The sequence below is a fragment of the Vespula pensylvanica genome, chromosome 11 (genome assembly GCF_014466175.1).
Source record: "Vespula pensylvanica isolate Volc-1 chromosome 11, ASM1446617v1, whole genome shotgun sequence".
Taxonomy (NCBI): Eukaryota; Metazoa; Arthropoda; class Insecta; order Hymenoptera; family Vespidae; genus Vespula; species Vespula pensylvanica.
The window spans coordinates 7,215,150-7,234,103 of record NC_057695.1 but is presented as its reverse complement, the minus strand read 5'-3'; the positions used below and the strand labels follow the sequence as shown (position 1 = coordinate 7,234,103).

Genomic DNA, 18,954 nt, shown 5'->3' with positions numbered 1-18,954 from the left:
TGTAAATCTTCCAAAAAATCATTTATAAGATATTTCTCAGGAAGTATAATATAAATAAGTTAAAAATGTTTATATAAAGATGTAAAAATGAATCGTTGGAATTATCATTCAGAAAACCCATATATGACCAACAATAAAGATAACACAAATAAAAATGTATAGAATTAAATCGTATAGAGTAAAAATATTAATACATAATGTTAAAAGTATTTAAATATTGTATTGTTGCAAAAGTAATAAAAACTCAGTTCTCAAAACTTTCTTAGAGTAGTATTTTCATAGATTCACCAATATCACATTCCTTGCTATAATATTCCTACTAGTTTTAAGTAAAAAACATAAAATAACAATTATTTGCAATTTGTTTCTGATACTTTTTAATAAACAGATTGGTAAGAATAATCAAATGAATTGTGAATTCATGGTAGTCATGAGTGATTATCAGTGACTGCTATTGATAATAGCATAATCTTATTTAATAAAAATTCTATTGCAGTTGTCAAAATAAAACATGAAAATCCTTTTCATTTCCTATTTTAATAAACTTCTTAATGAATTTCCTAAATTAAATGAACGATGAAAGAAGAAAAAAGAAAACATGGAAAAAAAAGTTAAGTGCATTTTAAATGAGTTAATTCCACCATGTATTCTTATAGAGCCATTCTTGCAAACTGCAGCCCCGAAGTAGATAAGATATTACTAACTAGAGATAAGATTAACAATCATATATTATTTTAAATTCATAAAAGAACACTTTTCAAAAAATCTCCAATAATACCAGGTAAGACATAAAAAGTATATGACAAGGAAATAAATAAAAAATATTTTTAACATTTATTAAATATATCAATATTGTATACATAAATATATATGTGTGTAAATTATGAGTCAAATATTCCAACAAAAATTTAGTTTAGTAATACAAACACATGATAGCAATAGAATTTGTTGAATTAAAAAAAAAACTACATGTAATACCCTACATTAAACTATTGAAAATATCTTTTATGTTTGTGAAGTTACGCACAAAAATAATATTCTTACTCAATTATCTTTAAATTATCTTAAAGAAACTTTCATCGCTATTAATTATTAATATATATTATATCATTAACTTATTATAATGTCATTGACATATACGTGCACATATATCCTCTATTTAAAGAAACCTATTAATGCTTAAAGATTTTTTATATTATAAATATTAGAGAATTAAAGACGAAAAAAAATTATTAAATTTTCATAAAACTCACCATTTATTTTCATTTACAACTATATTTAATTTACTTCAATGTTTTTACAACATAACAGGCATATGAAATTATGTAAAGCAATTTGACAAATAATTAAATTCATATACAAAAAATAATAATGTCAAATGCCTAACAAAATTCTAATCTTAAATCATTAATAACAATTCCTTATTCTTAATGTAATAATAACAAAAAATGTACAACATAAAAATATTATTTCAAAAATAATAATCTTATAGGTGAATGTAATGATAACAAATTTTAATATTATTAATACATAATATATGTACTCTTTCTTGCGATAGCACTTTGAAAATATATTATCTTGGAATAATTTTTTTGAAAATCTGCAACATGAAATATCATACAAATGGTACATTCTTTAATATATAATAAATGTTCACTAACGTTATTAAATAAACAATATTTCTATTTACCATATATAAAATATAAATAATAAAATATTACACATCTATTGACACATGTTAAATACACAATTATTTTAATATGAAATTTAATTAAGTATAAATTTAAAATTGTTATCAGTTATATAAACAACAAAGAACACTATGACGACAAATTATATAAACAACAAAAAACGCTGTGATAACAAGTTATGTAAACAACAAAGAACAAATGACATTTATAATTGACGAGTTAATCTGTGACTGAATCCTAATAAGTAAATCTAGCAGATCTATAATCATATCCTACATTAATTAATTCTTTCCATTATTTTACATTTATTTAAATAATTTAGTTTGTATATGTAAGAATCTACCAAAATTTTACTAATTATTAATTCAATGATAATCATGTATATTTACATTTTTATATGTTTACATTCTAATTGTTCAAACAACAGCTCAATTATTTAAGCATTAGAAAATTAATAATATATCTTGAACATAAAGTATTTATAATATGAAATTCTACTAGTTGCAAATATCAAATTTTGTATCGGTGCTGACCAATCATGCAAACAACAATGAATGTGGATAGCTTTAACAATTCTTAAATCAACCTTCTATTGGGTTAAATTCTTTATATCCATTTTTGTACTCTCTCATATTATACTACGTTAAAAGAAATTTTGTGACAAACTACAACATGAAATGACAAAAAGTAACTATATGTTCTTTGATGCAAATTTAAATACATGATAAAATAAGTACTATAAAAGAAAATATCTGCTTTCTATGCCGAAAATACTACCTTAAAGAAAAGGTGAAGAATTTATTATATATTTTTGTGCTTAAGTAAATAACATTAAATTTACAAAATCATAGTGTTAATGTGACTAACAAGATTTAATGTTATTATATATTATTTTTAATATTTTAATCTTATGGAATAAAATTGTTGCGTTATTTCAATAATATGTAATTTTATATATAATAATAAATATTATTTAGAAATGTTTCTTATTATCTATAACATGAAATCTACAAATGAAATAACTATTATATACTTTTTAATATAAATAAACTTTTAATTTTATTTATTACTTCGTGTAAATGATTTTAGGTTATCCATATATTTATACACATATGACTGATAGAAAAATAAACTCGACCATATGGAAAACCTACACAACAAATTAATAACTGCAAATGTAAGTATATTTGCGATCATTAATAAAATTAGAACCACTATAATCAAACTCAGGTAACTTTAATCAATAATTAACTCGATTCAATAGTGTAGCTCGGTATATCGTTCTTAACCTATTTTGTCGTGATATGAATAATCATTTTAAAAGTTTATATATAGTACGAAACAAACAGAATATTAATTAAAATAAATTAAGAAAGTACATATGTATATGCATTTCACTACTAATTACACTGATTACAAATAAATTATTGATTCAAATTAATCGAACTTGGCGAAGTAACCATTAATAACAAAACAACGATATCTATCTGAAAGCAAGCAGTACTAACTAATAATGTCAATTTTCTGTTATGCTTATTTGTAAATTATGAAAATAGAACATAATATATGTATTAAAAAATAAGTGATTCTTAATTCAGATGAATATTAAATGAAAATTAATATAAATTATATGAAATTATCACAGAATAATAAAACATTCATAGAGAACTTTCTATTTCTCTCATACACATTAACGTTCGTACCAACACACAAAAAACTTCTTCAACTCCATTATTAACAAACTATAAAAACGAGAAAGTTACCATTATTGGGCTGTTGCTTGCTTTCAGATATATATTACTGACTAGTTATTTGCTTTGACGTAAATATTATTGGTTCTTCATCACGTTTTCATTCATCAAATATCATTGCATAGTTACAACGACACTTCGCTGTTGAATATAATGACTATAGATGTACATATATACATATTAGGTGTTAAAGCGGCTGATGCTTTAAATGGTATGATCATCTGTACGTTGATGTGATTGGTGCGTGAAATGGAACACTTTAAAGCTAACATGACAATGTATTTCCCTAGACGTGTCGGTATTTTGTCAACCAATCATATTAACCTGTGTTCATTTATTATTCAATTTAAAAAAAATACACAATTCAATAATTTTTTTTCTATTGCATTATATAATCTGCAATATTTTGCATCATGTTGAAATATTTGATTTATAAAATCAAAGGCAATTCTTGCAACTTTTTATTATTATTCTTTATAACGATTATTATAATGTTATAATATATCACTGCAGAAATGAAAGAGAATTATTTTATATTTAGAAATCGTAGTATTTCGTCAATTTACTTTATTTAGATTTAATCTAAGATTTAAATGCATAGAATTTAAATAAACTTCGACCTTGACATTTTATGATGATGTATGCAAAGAATTTAATGGGAAAAATATTTTTTAAACGTAACGACATTCAATGCAGCAGTTCAATGAAACGTTATAAGATTCTTCGAACATGTTTCAGTGAATTACAAAGCACAATTTTAGAAGGCAATAAATATCAAATTGATAAAAACAAAAGTAATGAATAATCTAATATTGAATAAATAATATAAGATATCATAAAGGAGAGATAATAAATAAAATTTCTTAATTATCTTGATCTTGAAAATCTGGAATATTAATAAGAATGAATAAGATACAATGGGCATTCTATCGTGTTATAAAAGAAACAGTCAACTCAGCGAAATGTTTAGTCGACGTTAGACGCTTCTCAGTGGCACGTTCGCTCGCGCAACATGATCGGGTTGGTAAACTTCTCCTTCTTCGTTCTTGACACACCTAAGGAAAGTGATTTAATTATCGACTTTTAAAGTACTATTGCCATATAGTGCACGTAGCGTAGATGTGTTGCTCTTATTTACAAACGTTTGTTTATCGTTCCATAATTAGTTAGAGAGAACGCTATAAATCGTCCAAAAATTCTATTTATTCTATAATGTAATTTATTCTCGTGTATTTAAAACGTATCGTGATCAATGTCTATTTAATTAAATGTAATTGAATCTATGTTATTTCGTTTAATATGAATTATTCGAGTAAATGTTTTCACTATCGCGATTAATGCTCGACATTTAGAATGAAACTGATATTTGTATTGTTATCTTCAACATTATTCGATAAATGTGTATCCATATTTCGCAATAAGTAATAATGATTTAACGAGATACAAGAAAGATCATATGTAGAGGATAACCGAAATAATACCTTATTTTGATGCTATGAAAATATTTTTTCTCCAATTATCGTATTCAGAAATCATAGTTGAGCGTTTAGTTAACTATGATTCTGAATACGCATAATAATAGCAGTTGCAAAATAAGGAAAATTATTATATATACTTATCTATCAGATAATTTTTTTAAAGGAAATTTTACGAAAAAAAAAAAAACATTATCAATTCAAATGGAAAAATATTCGATACAACTCCAATATCATTGACTTTGAGGTAATATTATTTTCAGAAAAGAAAATCAAATTCTTGTGATTTAGCATAAGAGTATAATAATGATAATTTTTAATAAGAAAACAAGTTTAAACACATATAAATCTTCTAATAAAATGGATCGAGTAAGATAAGGTAATCCGTGTCGTTAAAAAAATTCGCGTACTTTCATACAATCGTTCTCATCATTATTGTCGACAATAAAAGAAAAAAAAAAAAAAAAAAGGAAAAAGAAAACAAAAATAAATCCGTAAAAGATAAACAAAGTTGGTAATCATATCTTTTTATAATTTTATAACTCCTAAGGTTCGTACGTATTCTCTTTTTGTAAAAGCTTTAATACTCGAAGAAATTGAATACATTTTTGATAATAGTAATATATTAACAAAAAAGAGAAAGTAAAAATAGAGATAGAAAACTTTCGTAAATTTATTCGAGTCGTTGATTAATTTTTCGAACTTTCTAGGAATATAACAGTATCCAGTTTACGGATAAGTATGCAGTAAAGCAAATCGAACGAAGTGTTAGGAGTTATGTAATCCTTGTGATTTGCATAGTAAACGCTTTCAAGTATATGTGTGATTGCGTGTACAAATCATTCATTTTATACCGATAGATGCGCACTGCATGTTGAATTACATTAGAAACGCGCTCGTATGTGTATACACGTGCCAATATGGAGAGGATGCTTATGGAATTCATAGATATTTTATTTCCAAATAAAAACTCGCGAAAAATGGTATTTACAAATATGCTCAATTGACAAGCACTATTAAACTATAACGGTTGATAATCGAAATGATATTTAACTGATGGCGTATTTGTGACTAAAGATTTTTTCATCGCGATTTCACTTTCATTGACCTCAATACGCCATCGTCATACTTAATCATGCATCTGTAATAACTTTTTCTGTATATTAGGTATATATAAGTTTATACAGTCATTAAATGTTTTTGCTATTTTTAAAGATACGGAAGAAATATCGAAGAAAAATATTATTTGATTTAAAAGGGACAATATTCTGATTAATAAAAAATTTTGTTTAAAGCCAATGTTGTGTTAAAAAATATAATTTTAGAGATTTATTAAAAAATATTTACAGAACAGTTTTAGATAAAAGAGAAAAATTCTACAACATGAATATTTTGTTTTTTAAATGATCTTGAACAAAAAAGCGATTTCGAAAAAAAATGAAAAAATCTAAAATTTAGACATCCGGGTTACGTAAAATTTATTTTATAAAGCGATTGAAATGATTTCCATTAAAGAAAACGATAGCAATATATTTGATTTTGAAGAGAATCAACAAACTAATCGAGAATTAATGATACTATGTAATATCTTATAATTCATCAAGCCTAACCAAAAGTGCATTTGAAATTAATGAAAATTACTTTGAACACCTTTTAAAATATATTTTTTGTAAACAATAAACAATTCATTAAGTATATTTAAAAGTGCATTTGAAGTTAATGGGATTTACTTTAAACGTCTTTTAAAATATATTTTTTGCACACATTTTTTGTAGACTAGTAAATTTTAGATTCTCGTTTCTTTCAAATATCACTCTTTTTTGGTCAATCATCCAAAAGATCAAAATATTAAAATCATAGAATTCATGTTTTCTTACATTAGTTTTTACTAACTGCGTTAGTAAAAATACGTTGATCTGTTTAAAAAAATATTGATAACTTTAAAATCTCGAAAAAAAATGAACTTGAAAAAAATCTTATGATAATCAGAATAATGCTTCTTTTGAATCAAATAATATTTTTCTTTAGCATTTTTTTGTATCCCCAGAAATAGTAAGGATATTCTAGATAAATACAAACATCTATTTAACTCAGCCTATATATTATATCACCCTATTTATACGTACATCCATACATATGTATACACACATACATACAAGATAGAATCGATAATAATCTTGTATATTATCTACACGGATTCTATATCTTATAACTACATTTGTATGTATACAATGTATATATTTTTATATATTATACTTAATGTAAAAGGATCGTATATAAAAACAATAAGCTACGTATTATTTAATACTATTAATAAATTTTTTACTATGTCGCACAGAGCGAAGAAGAAAGTTCTCCTGTTCGGTGTATGCGTCCTGTTAATCATATCTGTAATATTAGCCATCGTTATAGTATTAATTATTCAACGAGAAGGATGCGACATCAAGTTCAATAGTCTTTCGGAACTCGGACATTACAGGCAGGTAATTATCGCTCAATGACGCTTTTGAATCGATAAGCTTACAAATGACAATAAGTGAAACGAAGATAGAAAGTGCAACGTCACTGGCAATATCAATGAAAAGAGAATGGATCTTACTGCAAGTCGCGATAATTGATGATCGTACAAACAGGCAGCAGTATCGACGAATGGACAGGAATGCGCTCAAATAGGCGTCGGTATATTGAAAAAAAATGGAAGTGCGGTTGATGCTGCGATAGCTACTCTTCTCTGCGAGGGTGTAGCTTCATTGCATAGGTACATCTTTGAAATTTTTCTTCTTTTTCGATTTTAGACACGATCGTAGGCAATTCATATAGATATATATAATAAAGAATGTAACAAATGATTATTTTTGAAACTACTTAAAATATCTACGTACAGTTTTGGATCTTTACGATTCGCATAAAATTCATATTGTTCAATTTGTATAAAATATCATTTTGTTTTTGCAAAAGGCGTATGCTTTAGTTTTATGAAAAGAAAGGAACTCTAATCAGATAAAATTTTTTATCGTGATTTATAATTATTTCTGCTCCTTTTTTATCGTTTTCTTATTCTTATAATTTATCTATTTTTTACCTGCTACGAGACAAGTTTATCACATATTACTTTTTATTTTCAATTTAAAGTATGGGATTGGGTGGTGGTTTTCTGATGACAATATGGGATGCAGAAAATGGAACGGCCAACTACTTGGATGCGAGAGAAACGGCTCCTGCTGCGGCCGAGGAAAATATGTTTAACGGAGATGCCTATTTGTCGATGTACGGTAAGTAAATATTTTTTAATTTTACTATTTTCGCCTTATGACATTAAATACGTACGTTTGATTTTTATAATAAGAAGAATATATACAAGACTTATTATTATTATATTCTGTACGAGTTCCTTTCTTAAATTTCGAAGAAATTCAAATTCTTTTCCTTAATCTAGACAAAATAAATCCTAAAACTGAAAAAATATCCAAATTATGTACCAATAATATTCAACATCAACGTTATAAACATTTGCTATTTTTACAGGTGGTTTGGCAGTAGCCGTACCAGGCGAATTACGAGGATACTGGGAAGCACATAAAAGATATGGCAAATTAAAATGGAGAGAATTGTTCGAGCCAACGATAGCATTGTGTTTGAGAGGCTCTGTTATCAACGATTATCTTTATACCTACCTCGTCAATAAAGAATCTAAAATTAAAGCACAAAGTACTTTGGCCGAGATCCTTATCAATCCTGCTACTAAACGGCCATGGAAGGTAAGTTAACGTTTTAACTAATATTTTTACATTAATAATTATTACAATAGTGATAAAATAAACTTTATTTTTCTTTAGGTAGGTGAAAAAATAAAAAGAACAAAATTAGCCGAAACATTGAGACTAATAGCAAATAATGGACCAGATATATTTTATAATAGCAGCATGACCGATGAAATGGTTGCTGAAATTCGATCTTTCAATGGTATAATAACCAAAGAGGATTTTGAAACTTATAGGTTTGTACATAGTACTTCGACTAATTTCCATTAAATGTCGTAACATACACACGCGCGAGCGCGCGCGCGCGCGCTTTATCGATCAATCACTACCTTAGAATTTTAATCGATTAGTACGGTAAAGAGATAATTTATCAAGATATACGTATTGCATGTTTCATGCTAATAAAATTATTGATGTATATTTTTTTCCAAATTCCAAACTCCGCGCATATTTATGACGCGGATGTTTTTTATTGCAGTGTCAAGTGGAGAAAACCAATCGAAGTTACTGTCGATGATTTAACGATTTATACAGCACCTCCACCTGGTTCCGGAGTAATTCTCGCGTTTATTATCAACATTCTTCAAAATGTCGTACCAATTAATGACCAGAATATCATGTGGCAGCGCATCGTTGAGACGTTCAAATGGGCTTACGCAAAAAGAACAGAATTGGGTGACCCTGAATTTGTTGACATTGGTGAGATGCTAAGAAAATCCGTAAATTATTTAGTTAATAGAGTAATTGAATATAAAATTTGTCTAATCTTATCTTAAAAGACAAGATAACATAAGTATGATTTCTCTCTCTCTCTCTCTCTCTCTCTCTCTCTCCCTCTCTCTCTCTCTCTCTCTCTCTCTTTCACCAAAAGTGAGACATTGATACAACTTAATGCATGATTCAAGATTACCGCCGATTCTTATCGATTAAGATAGATTATTCATTAACAGCTCTCATTACGATAAGGTTGTATGAATTAAAACTAGGTAAATTAATTTATCGATCGAATGTTAAAAATCGATTTAATACCGTTCTTATCATCGATTTGATTCTGTTTTCTACAATTACAGCTAGATGAAGAATTGTACCATATTAACACCATTCGTCGTTTTTATCTTTCCCAGGAAAATTACGAGACTAATCGTTTCTTCCTAGGAAAGTTAATTGATCATAACGTAATCATATGACTCGTTAAAAGACAGCACACGAAATAATTTACAAGAGAATTGACTTATCATCCTTACAGCTTCTATTATACATTTACGAACAAGCTTAATTGTTGCAGAACGTTTGTTAACTAATCTGACATCCAAGGATTATGCAAGAATAATCAAAAATGAAATCAATGACTACGAAACGAGTAACGATCCTAAACACTATGGCGCCGTTACGGCAACGACTATGGATTCTGGAACAGCTCATGTCTCTGTATTGGCACCTGATGGTTCTGCGGTATCGGTCACTTCTACGATCAATCAAGTGTAAGTCTTTCGATCGATCTTTATAGCGTAATAATGAGATTTTAAATCGATTTAAAAACTAACAAATAATAACTCTATTCGATTTTCTTTATCATATTAGTTTCGGAGCAATGATTCGCTCGAAATCTACCGGGATAATATTCAATGACGAAATGGACGACTTCAGTTCGCCAGATATAACCAACGGATTTGGAGTTCCTCCATCACCAGCGAATTTTATTCGGCCAGGCAAGAGGCCTTTAAGTTCTATGAGCCCAACGATAGTGGTAAAGTCTCCTACTTAGATCCTGTTTGTACGTTATATCGATACATTTGTCCAATACATTTATTCCATAACTGTTTGCTGTAGTTGTAGGAACGCTAGCTTCGAAAATTCATGACAGCACGTAATAGTAGAAGCATTCATAGACACATTCATAAGTATTAAATCGGTCACATACACACGCACGTGTATTGCGAAAGTGAACGGAAAATTCATAGAGAGAAACTTTAAGTATCAATAACCAGCCAAGGAAAATAGTAGTAATATAGATACGGTGAAATATACTCAATTCTAAGAATCATTATATTCAACGATGTAATTGCGTTGCATTCACAATGATTATAGGTTTAACTATATTGCTTATGGTTCTCTACATATGCGTCTTTCGTAATCGGTCAGACGCATTTACAAAGACGTCTAACAAAGGATATAAAGACGCACATAGATCAATCGATTATGGAAGATTTTCCGATGATTAAATAAAAACTATCAATAAAACGTGTAACGATGTACACAATTAAATCAGAAGTTCATATTCTTATATATATTTTATGAACAAAGTGACTAATAAGCCATTATTTATAATAGCCGATCATTTTGAATAACGATTAAAACAATCGCGCAACCTGATAAATATTGATTAATTTATTAAATTGACCAGACATTATGAACAAAGCTACATTCCGTTTGAGCAATTTGATTTTTTGAACACTGTAATAAATTTCGACGTTAGGGTTGCGTCTTTATAGATAGTTTTCTATAATAAATTTATTACGATCATCCATAAATGTATTGATCGCTAAGTCCGTAACATATATATATATGTATATATATATATATATATATATATATATTATTACATATATGTTATATTAATAAAAATATTGCATTGATTTCAGGTAGGTAAAGACAAAGTAGTTCGATTGGTGATCGGTGCCGCAGGTGGTACAAAAATTACGACGGCTATTGCTACCAGCATGATTTTAAATCTATGGGGTGGATATAATATAAAGGAAGCGATCGATTCTTATAGAATTCATCATCAGGTAATAATATTAATAAATTACTATAAAATTAACGTCATGGTTTATTTATTTATTTTTTTCTTATATAAAGGACGTAAATAAATAAAATAGATAAATAGAAGATAAGTTATTAATACAAGTTTCTTTTTTATATAGTTATTACCGATGATAGCTCAAACAGAAAAAGGTTTTTGTCCCGATATTATACAATATTTACGTAAAGTTAAACATAATGTAACGACCTTTACGGGAATAGGAAGCGCCGTCACAGCAGTAGCAAATGATGCAAATGGTATAACAGCAAATTCAGATTATCGAAGACAAGGAAGTGTGGCTGGATTTTAATCTTTGTCCTGCTTTTGTATCATTTAAATGACTTTCATACAGAAAGTATACGAATAGTTAATTTCTATACACAATTCTTATCTTTTTTTTTTTTATGTGGATTAAGATGTAAAACAGAATATGAAATAGTTGAAATTTTATGAAAAGTTTTATTCCTAGACTGACAGTTTAAATTATTCATAAAACAAAAATAAACTATATATTAATTCGTAACATCCTAAAATATTAAAATAATAAACGAACAACAAAAGGATAATAAAAATTAAGTTAACTGCATATAAATAATATTTTAAAAATTGAAATAATTATCTTTTCATGACACTACTGTACGAATTCATTATAAACTGTGATTTTATTGTATTATATAATAAAACAAGAAACCAGTAATTATTTCAAATAGTATTATATATATTATGATAGAATACTAACTTGATTATATTTTAATATAAGTGCACACATACATACACATACATGCGTTACAAAATATGCTGAGATATTATATTTTAACATTCGAACTCATTATATATATATATATATTTTTTTTTTTTTAAATAAATTGATATACACATTTTTCTTGTTTGCATAGAAATTCATTACACAGATACTTGTAAATAACGTAATAAGGAGGTATCATTGGATAAGAATACTCTAAAGAAATTAGTTGCAAAAACCTTAAATAATGTATAAACAAAGTATGTATAGACGCTCATTAGAGATAATTGCATTAAATGGTTTTTTAATAATTTTTACAGACCTATACATGTAATGTGTGACTTCAAATGAATGGAATCGATTGAATCAGAAATATAGAAAATTGTCTTATAAAAAATATATTATATTTTTAGGAACAATTTAATAATAATAAATACAGTTTCACTTTATTCATTACTCACGACATATGAAAGAATAATTCATGCAAAAATATATCGTTTGATATTGTTTCTATATGAAACAAAAACATAAACTGTGAAAGATCTTCAACTCAATACTGATTTCATTCTCGATTTCACATTCCGTAAAATAAAAGTAAAAACTTGTACGGTAATTAAATATAGATTATACAATACGAATACATTATACAAGTGATACATTTATAAATTCTATCATTTAATCTGCTAATTGCTATCGCTACTTTCAGAAAGTTTTGCTTCTTGTACTATTTTTCGAATATTACGTTTGATCTTTTTTGTTTTATCTAATCCAGATTTCGATTTTCTAAATATTTCTATTGCGTGCATCTTCTTTTTTAAAGAATTTGCTTTGTCTTTTTCTCTTTGTGGTATATATTCCTCAATACTTTTTTTATTATCATCAATAGATACATTAGGTGTCAGCTTCTCACTTATAATGTTAGATTTAATAGAATTTACATCGTCGTTGTTCTCTTTTTTATTTTGTTTTTTATGTACTCGTTTGTTACCACTCTTTCCCGTCTTTTCATTCGTATCAGTTTCACTAATATCCAACTCTATATTTCCACTATTTAAGCTATTAACAGCTTTTTTAATTCTTTTACTTAGATTCATTTCGATAGATTTTGGTACCGTTTTTAATTTAAAATATGATTCTATTGTTTGTTGCTGTTTAGATTCTTCCATTCTTTTTATTACTGGCTTTATTATCTCATTGAATTTATTCTTACTCCATCCAAATTTTAAGGTCGTATAATCGGATAATAAGATCATATTAGGTCGACCCCATGTAAATTTTTCTTTTGATTCATCTATTGAAGGGAACATATACGCTTGTACAACGGCTTGACTTGGAAAACCTGTGAATCATATACCAACAGATATAATCATCTCTAAATGAAGGAGAATAATCGATAAATAATTACATGTAACTATAGGATTACCTTTTTCGATTTTTATATTTCGTAACTTGTTACGTAAACTTTTTTTACTAGAATCTATAGCTTTATCTTTTTGTATCCATAAATAGAAATTAATTAAACCATGTAATAAGTTATCTCCTTGCGTTGGGAATGCAGCTAATATTTCAAGTGCCGTTACAGGACCAATACCAGGTATACCTGTAGTGTAATCACTTCCAACCAAAAGAGCTAATTGTATCAATTGATGACGAGTCAATTCTAAAAAATATATATGTCATAACTATCACACTTCTATGATATTTTAGAATCAATTTCCGAAAGCATACATTTATCATACTCACTAAAATGATGTTGTATATCACAAAATTGAAATTGCAATACTTTCTTGTCGTTATTGAAAAAATTTTTATAAACACATTGCCCTCCAAAAAGCCAAATATCGGAGTCATCTGTAATCGTTCCATCGGTAAGTTTAATCTGCTCCAAATAAGCACACTGAGCCTCTGCTTCCATTGGTGCAACAACGTATGGTATACCAAATAAACGTAAAAGCTCCTATAAAATCATATAACGTTCCATAATTCTCAGAATTGAATGAAAAATTTCTTATTGAAAAAATTGACCATTATGTTTTACCTGAGCCTCGATTCTTATTTGATCAGATATGTCTGTAGCTTGCCTCTCCAATTTACCGATATTTTCCGTGAGTTGTTTCTGTTCATCTTCTAGATTTGCCTACATTTAGAAAATCTACCTAAGCACGAGTCAATAGCAAATAAGATAATTATAATCTTTCTGATCGTGTAACGTTTTAATTTACCATACCTTTAACTCTAAAAGTTCAGTCTCGTTTATAGGTAAAACTTCATGTTTTTCTTTCGTTGTATCCTCGGATAATTTAACCGTATCACAAGTAACCTCTGGTTCTGCATTCATGAAAATTTTGCTTTCCTGAATTTTCTTAATTTGTTCTTCGTCTACGTTACTTGATTGAATTATATGAGTGTGCCCTTCGTGCAAATCTGTATTTTTATCTAATGAAATTTTATGAAAATTGCAACTTTTTGATGTCGAAGTTTCTAAAACTTCACTTTCTTCCTTATCATTTTGTTTATTAAAATCTTGAGAAACAGTTGTTGAAATAGTCTGTTCTATTAATGAAGGAGTAACAGATTCGGTAGACTGTGAACATATATCTTGACTTGACTCCTCAAATACATCTGCAAATATATCATCTTCAATTTTTTCATTGGATTTAAATGCTATTTCAATAACATGATTTTTAGTAACCTCTTTTGAAATATTTGAATTAGGTATTGGAACATCTGGTATCTCAATAAATTCATCAGAGTCTGAGTCAGTCATATATGTATCTAATGTTGTAGGAACAGTAGTAGGTTGTGAGCGGCATTCAACTTTCTCTTCGTCTGAAGTTAATTTATCATTGTTTTCTACAAACTGAAAATTACTATTATTTTCAATGTTTCCTGTAGAAATATCCAAATTAGAATCTTCTAATGGACACATAGGTATATTCTTCTCCACGATTTGATTGCAATCAATTAAATTTTCTTCAGTACTTTTTTGCTGTTCCTTCTTTTCATTTTTTGTATTGTTTATACTTGGTTCTAATATAGGTAATGATTTTGTACTTGCACTTGAATGAGTATTAGTTTTTTTGTTATTATCTTTTTTAGTTTGCTCTATAAGTTGCATAATTTGTTCTTGCGTTAAATTACTATGCTCTAACATATATGTCAAAGCAGGGTTAATGATATTTTTGCTCTGATACTTTTTAGGAAGCGGTAAAGATTCATTCTTTTCAGTTTCTGATTCCCAATCACTACCAAATTCATAATCATTCATATTTTCAATAATAGGTACAGAATTGCTATAGCTTGTTAAATTACTGTCACTATCTCCGTCGCTTAATTGAAATTCATTTAAGCTTTTACGAGTTATTGCAATGCCACTGGGGCCTGCAACAGGTTCAAATTCCTCATCTATTCTGTTTAAGACATCTTCCTTATTTGTTTTATCCTCGGTGGTATTTCGAATTAACGTATCTTTATCTACAAAATAATAACACACTTCTTCAATATCTTTCTCAGAAAGTCAGAATTTTTAAAAATTTAAAAGATTTACAAATATTTGTTTACAACTTACCACTAATATAAATCACTCTAGATGTACTGTCCGATGCAATACGATATGCATTGTCTCTATTAGTCTGCACACCCTGTTCAGTTAATAATTTCTCTAATTCATCCAAAGTTAAGGTTTTACCTCCCATCTCTTTCTCAGCAGATTCTAGTGATTCTTGTACAAATCTACGTTTTAATAAACGTTTCATTTGAAAAGTAGAAAATTTATTTGACTCCTAAAATTAAAATAGTGTAGAAACATACATTTTAAAATTCAAAATTCAATATAATTTCGTTCAATAAAACTTATACATACTTCAGGCATTTCATGTAAACGTCCCCATGAACTCTGTTTTCTAGTTTCCTTAAGATCTGTAAGAATATCATAACGCACGTCGGCAGGCAGTGATTTAAATTCCGCAGTAGACAGATCTACGCTATGTATATTGCCCATCCATTTGGTTTGCTTTCTTGGACTTAATTGCATAGATGAATCTGAATCATCGCTACTTATATAGTCCTTTTCATCTATATTAGTTAATTCTGGTAGTTTGAAAACATCATTTACAGATGGTTTACTGTAAATATTAGTAGATATTTCAGAAGATTCAATCTTTCCATCCACATTTTTCTTATTCAATACACTTTTCACAACTGTATGCTTTATCAAGTTATTTATCAAATCTGCCTTCATCTTTTGTGCCTTACTAGTAGCGATAGATTTCTGCTTCCTGCGTGCAGCCTGCAAACACAAAAGAATGAGGAGACTCTTTTCTCACTACCTGGTTCCCACGGTGTGCTAATTATCTACAGGTAATATTATAATCAAGATAGACGAACAACTTTACTACATACACTTTTCTTGCTACATTGCATGCTACGTCAATCTTTGTAAAAAAGAAAAGAAAAAACAAATGCATTACATAAAAATATACTAATAAAATATTTATTATTTTTTATAGCGATTCACACCATGACATATACTTACGACTGTGGATTTCTTAAGCATAGGAACACCTCCATCAAACACAAAAACTGGTTTGATTTTATAGTACAACAGTTTACAAATTCTATTAAATAATCCGATTAAGTGGGCATTGGGCTTAGGATTACCATGACGATCTTGATATCCTTGTAACACCTGATGAATCCATATCGATACATCTAAAAAACGTATCCAAGTTGCTATCATATATCCAACTAACAAACTTAAATGTTATTAAAGATGGATGTATAATATCATTATACACATAAAAGTAATATCATTAATAGAGATATAAAAATTAACGTTTACATACCAATAGCTAAAACTTTTCCTTCCAATGTCTCCAAAGGAACTGGTTTTCCGGTAGCATCAATTAATCGCCATAAACCAAGAACTCCCATGGTATCAAAATAAAATTTCTAGTACGGTTACTATTAAATAAGAAATTCGTTGAAAAAGAACATGTAAGTACTTCCATAATATATTTCCAACTAACGTTATCATATCATATCGTTATCATAGCCTAACTTATTAAAAAATTAAAAGAAATTGTACTTACATAATCGTTTTGTATGACGAATGAACACTTAAAAATTGACATTTGTATACGCTTATACCATTAATTCGAATTAATGATATATTAATGAATTTTATTTTGCAACAATTAATCAGAATATAAAACGATTGTCATGCAAACTAGCGTACCGATCAGCTGATAAACGAAAACAATACGACTAGCGCACTCTGCTAGTGTTGCATGCTATATATCCTTTATTTTAGATAAAACTAAGTATTGCTATATAATCTATTCATTTTTTATTTCGAATCCTTTTTCTTAAACAAATGAATGTTAATTCGATTGTGTTTTAGCTTGTCCTTTTACGAAGAACTTTTGCTCTACATTTTATTTGTATTCGGATATTATTTTAGGTTGACAAAATTAATAATATTATATTGCAAAATAGTAAAAATAATGTAAGAGTTATATAAATATATTTATAAATGTATCGTGTAAATTTCAAGCGAGAGAATTCAATTCGTTCGTACATGTATATACAACGGTTTCCCTCTTTTAACACGTTTTTTTCTCACGCTTCGGTTTTACGATAGGGAAGATGAGCGAAGAGCGAAAGAGCAATTTTTTTCTTAGGACAGTATTCTATTCGAATTTTCTGTCATATCTTAGCGATATACTATTATACTAATAAAAACACTATTCCTAATTATCTAAATATTTTTTCCGAGTGAAAGTTATCCAGTTATCTATAGATAAAAGTTGACCGTATCAAACCTATGAACAATTTGTGGGATCTTTTAAATTGTAAAAACAAAAAAGTTATTTCGTACTGAAGAACTTCAGAAAACTATAATCGTATAAAAAACAATCGTATAAAAACAAAAAAAGATTACGTAAATTATTGTAACGATAATTAAAAATCGTAGAAAAGACTAATGCATTTAAATAAAAAAGAAAAGAAAGAAAAAAGATTATAATATAATTTATATCTGCCGTTACTGTGAAAATATAATTATTTCTGTTTCTCTATTTTTTATTAAGGCACAATCAGAAACAACATACGTTCTAAAGATACATTCTAAGAAAGATCATATGAGAAAAAGAAAGCGATCCTTTTTCAACGCCATTCGCATCTTTTTCATTTATTCGACTATCGATAAATACGCGATCGAGCAACTGTAGTACCATTATAAGCATTAACTTGGAGCGCTCACGCACACGTTCCATATTACGCAGCAAGTCATGGATGCACGTCGACGAATGCACGCAACGTGCAACAACGCGTGCACTAACACACGTGCACTTGTGCGAAGCATATAAACTCTCTCTCTCTCTCTCTCTCTCTCTCTCTGTCTCTCTCTCTCTCTCTCTCTGTCCCTCTTTCTCTCCTCTCTCTCATAGAGACGCGGTTTATATACATCGTATCGTCATCATCGCAGAAGTGGAGTGAGGTAGAGGCCACCCACTCTTTCCCACAGCAGGTTTTTCCCACGCCCCCTAGGGTAACCCCAACATCCTTTTGCGGCAGCAATTCCACGGTCGGATGGGGGGAGAGGGGAATAGTTCGTTTCAGGTGGGGAGCAAGAGGGGTACTGGAGGCGCTTAGGTCGGACGGGCCATTGTACAACAGTAAAACAATAGAAACTGCGGCCCAGTGGTGTAACTCCGTTTTTCCGAATTATT

General features: G+C 28.3%; 2 protein-coding genes across 5 annotated transcripts; one reads left to right on the top strand and one right to left on the bottom strand.

Moving 5' to 3' along the window:
* Positions 1-4,384: 4,384 nt before the first annotated feature.
* LOC122632851 (glutathione hydrolase 1 proenzyme-like) lies at positions 4,385-12,188 on the top strand. 4 transcript variants are annotated; one of them, XM_043820091.1, is made up of 11 exons: positions 4,385-4,462; positions 7,256-7,400; positions 7,551-7,675; positions 8,050-8,189; positions 8,443-8,675; positions 8,754-8,914; positions 9,157-9,377; positions 9,964-10,159; positions 10,260-10,425; positions 11,321-11,467; positions 11,603-12,188. In XM_043820091.1, the coding sequence occupies exons 1-11, from the start codon at positions 4,455-4,457 to the stop codon at positions 11,789-11,791; spliced, it is 1,731 nt and encodes a 576-aa protein (XP_043676026.1). In that variant the 5' UTR covers positions 4,385-4,454; the 3' UTR covers positions 11,792-12,188. The 4 variants fall into 4 exon arrangements, with proteins under 4 accessions (XP_043676026.1, XP_043676029.1, XP_043676027.1 ...); XM_043820094.1 differs by lacking the exon at positions 11,603-12,188 and having other exon boundaries at positions 10,260-10,452; positions 11,321-11,369; XM_043820092.1 differs by lacking the exon at positions 4,385-4,462 and adding an exon at positions 5,147-5,164 and having other exon boundaries at positions 7,256-7,675.
* A 417-nt stretch (positions 12,189-12,605) lies between these two features.
* On the bottom strand, positions 12,606-17,652 carry LOC122632850 (DNA excision repair protein ERCC-5). Its single transcript, XM_043820090.1, has 10 exons — positions 17,314-17,652; positions 17,068-17,185; positions 16,758-16,933; positions 16,086-16,511; positions 15,792-16,005; positions 14,451-15,697; positions 14,262-14,360; positions 13,967-14,180; positions 13,647-13,883; positions 12,606-13,562 (listed from the first exon to the last, which is right to left on the bottom strand). Exons 2-10 carry the CDS (start codon positions 17,153-17,155, stop codon positions 12,907-12,909), a joined length of 3,357 nt encoding a protein of 1,118 aa, XP_043676025.1. The 5' UTR covers positions 17,156-17,185; positions 17,314-17,652; the 3' UTR covers positions 12,606-12,906.
* Positions 17,653-18,954: the final 1,302 nt, after the last annotated feature.

Bases quoted from the DNA above. Each gene is read 5' to 3' on its own strand.
- LOC122632851 (XM_043820091.1), top strand. The intron at 7,401-7,550 runs GTAATTATCGCT...TCGTACAAACAG, and splicing joins AACTCGGACATTACAGGCAG to GCAGCAGTATCGACGAATGG. The intron at 8,915-9,156 runs GTTTGTACATAG...TTTTTATTGCAG, and splicing joins GAGGATTTTGAAACTTATAG to TGTCAAGTGGAGAAAACCAA.
- LOC122632850 (XM_043820090.1), bottom strand. From the start codon at position 17,155: ATGGGAGTTCTTGGTTTATGGCGATTAATTGATGCTACCGGAAAACCA. The intron at 16,934-17,067 runs GTATGTAAACGT...TACGTTTTTTAG, and splicing joins AGGAAAAGTTTTAGCTATTG to ATGTATCGATATGGATTCAT. The intron at 13,563-13,646 runs GTAATCCTATAG...TATGATTCACAG, and splicing joins AAATATAAAAATCGAAAAAG to GTTTTCCAAGTCAAGCCGTT.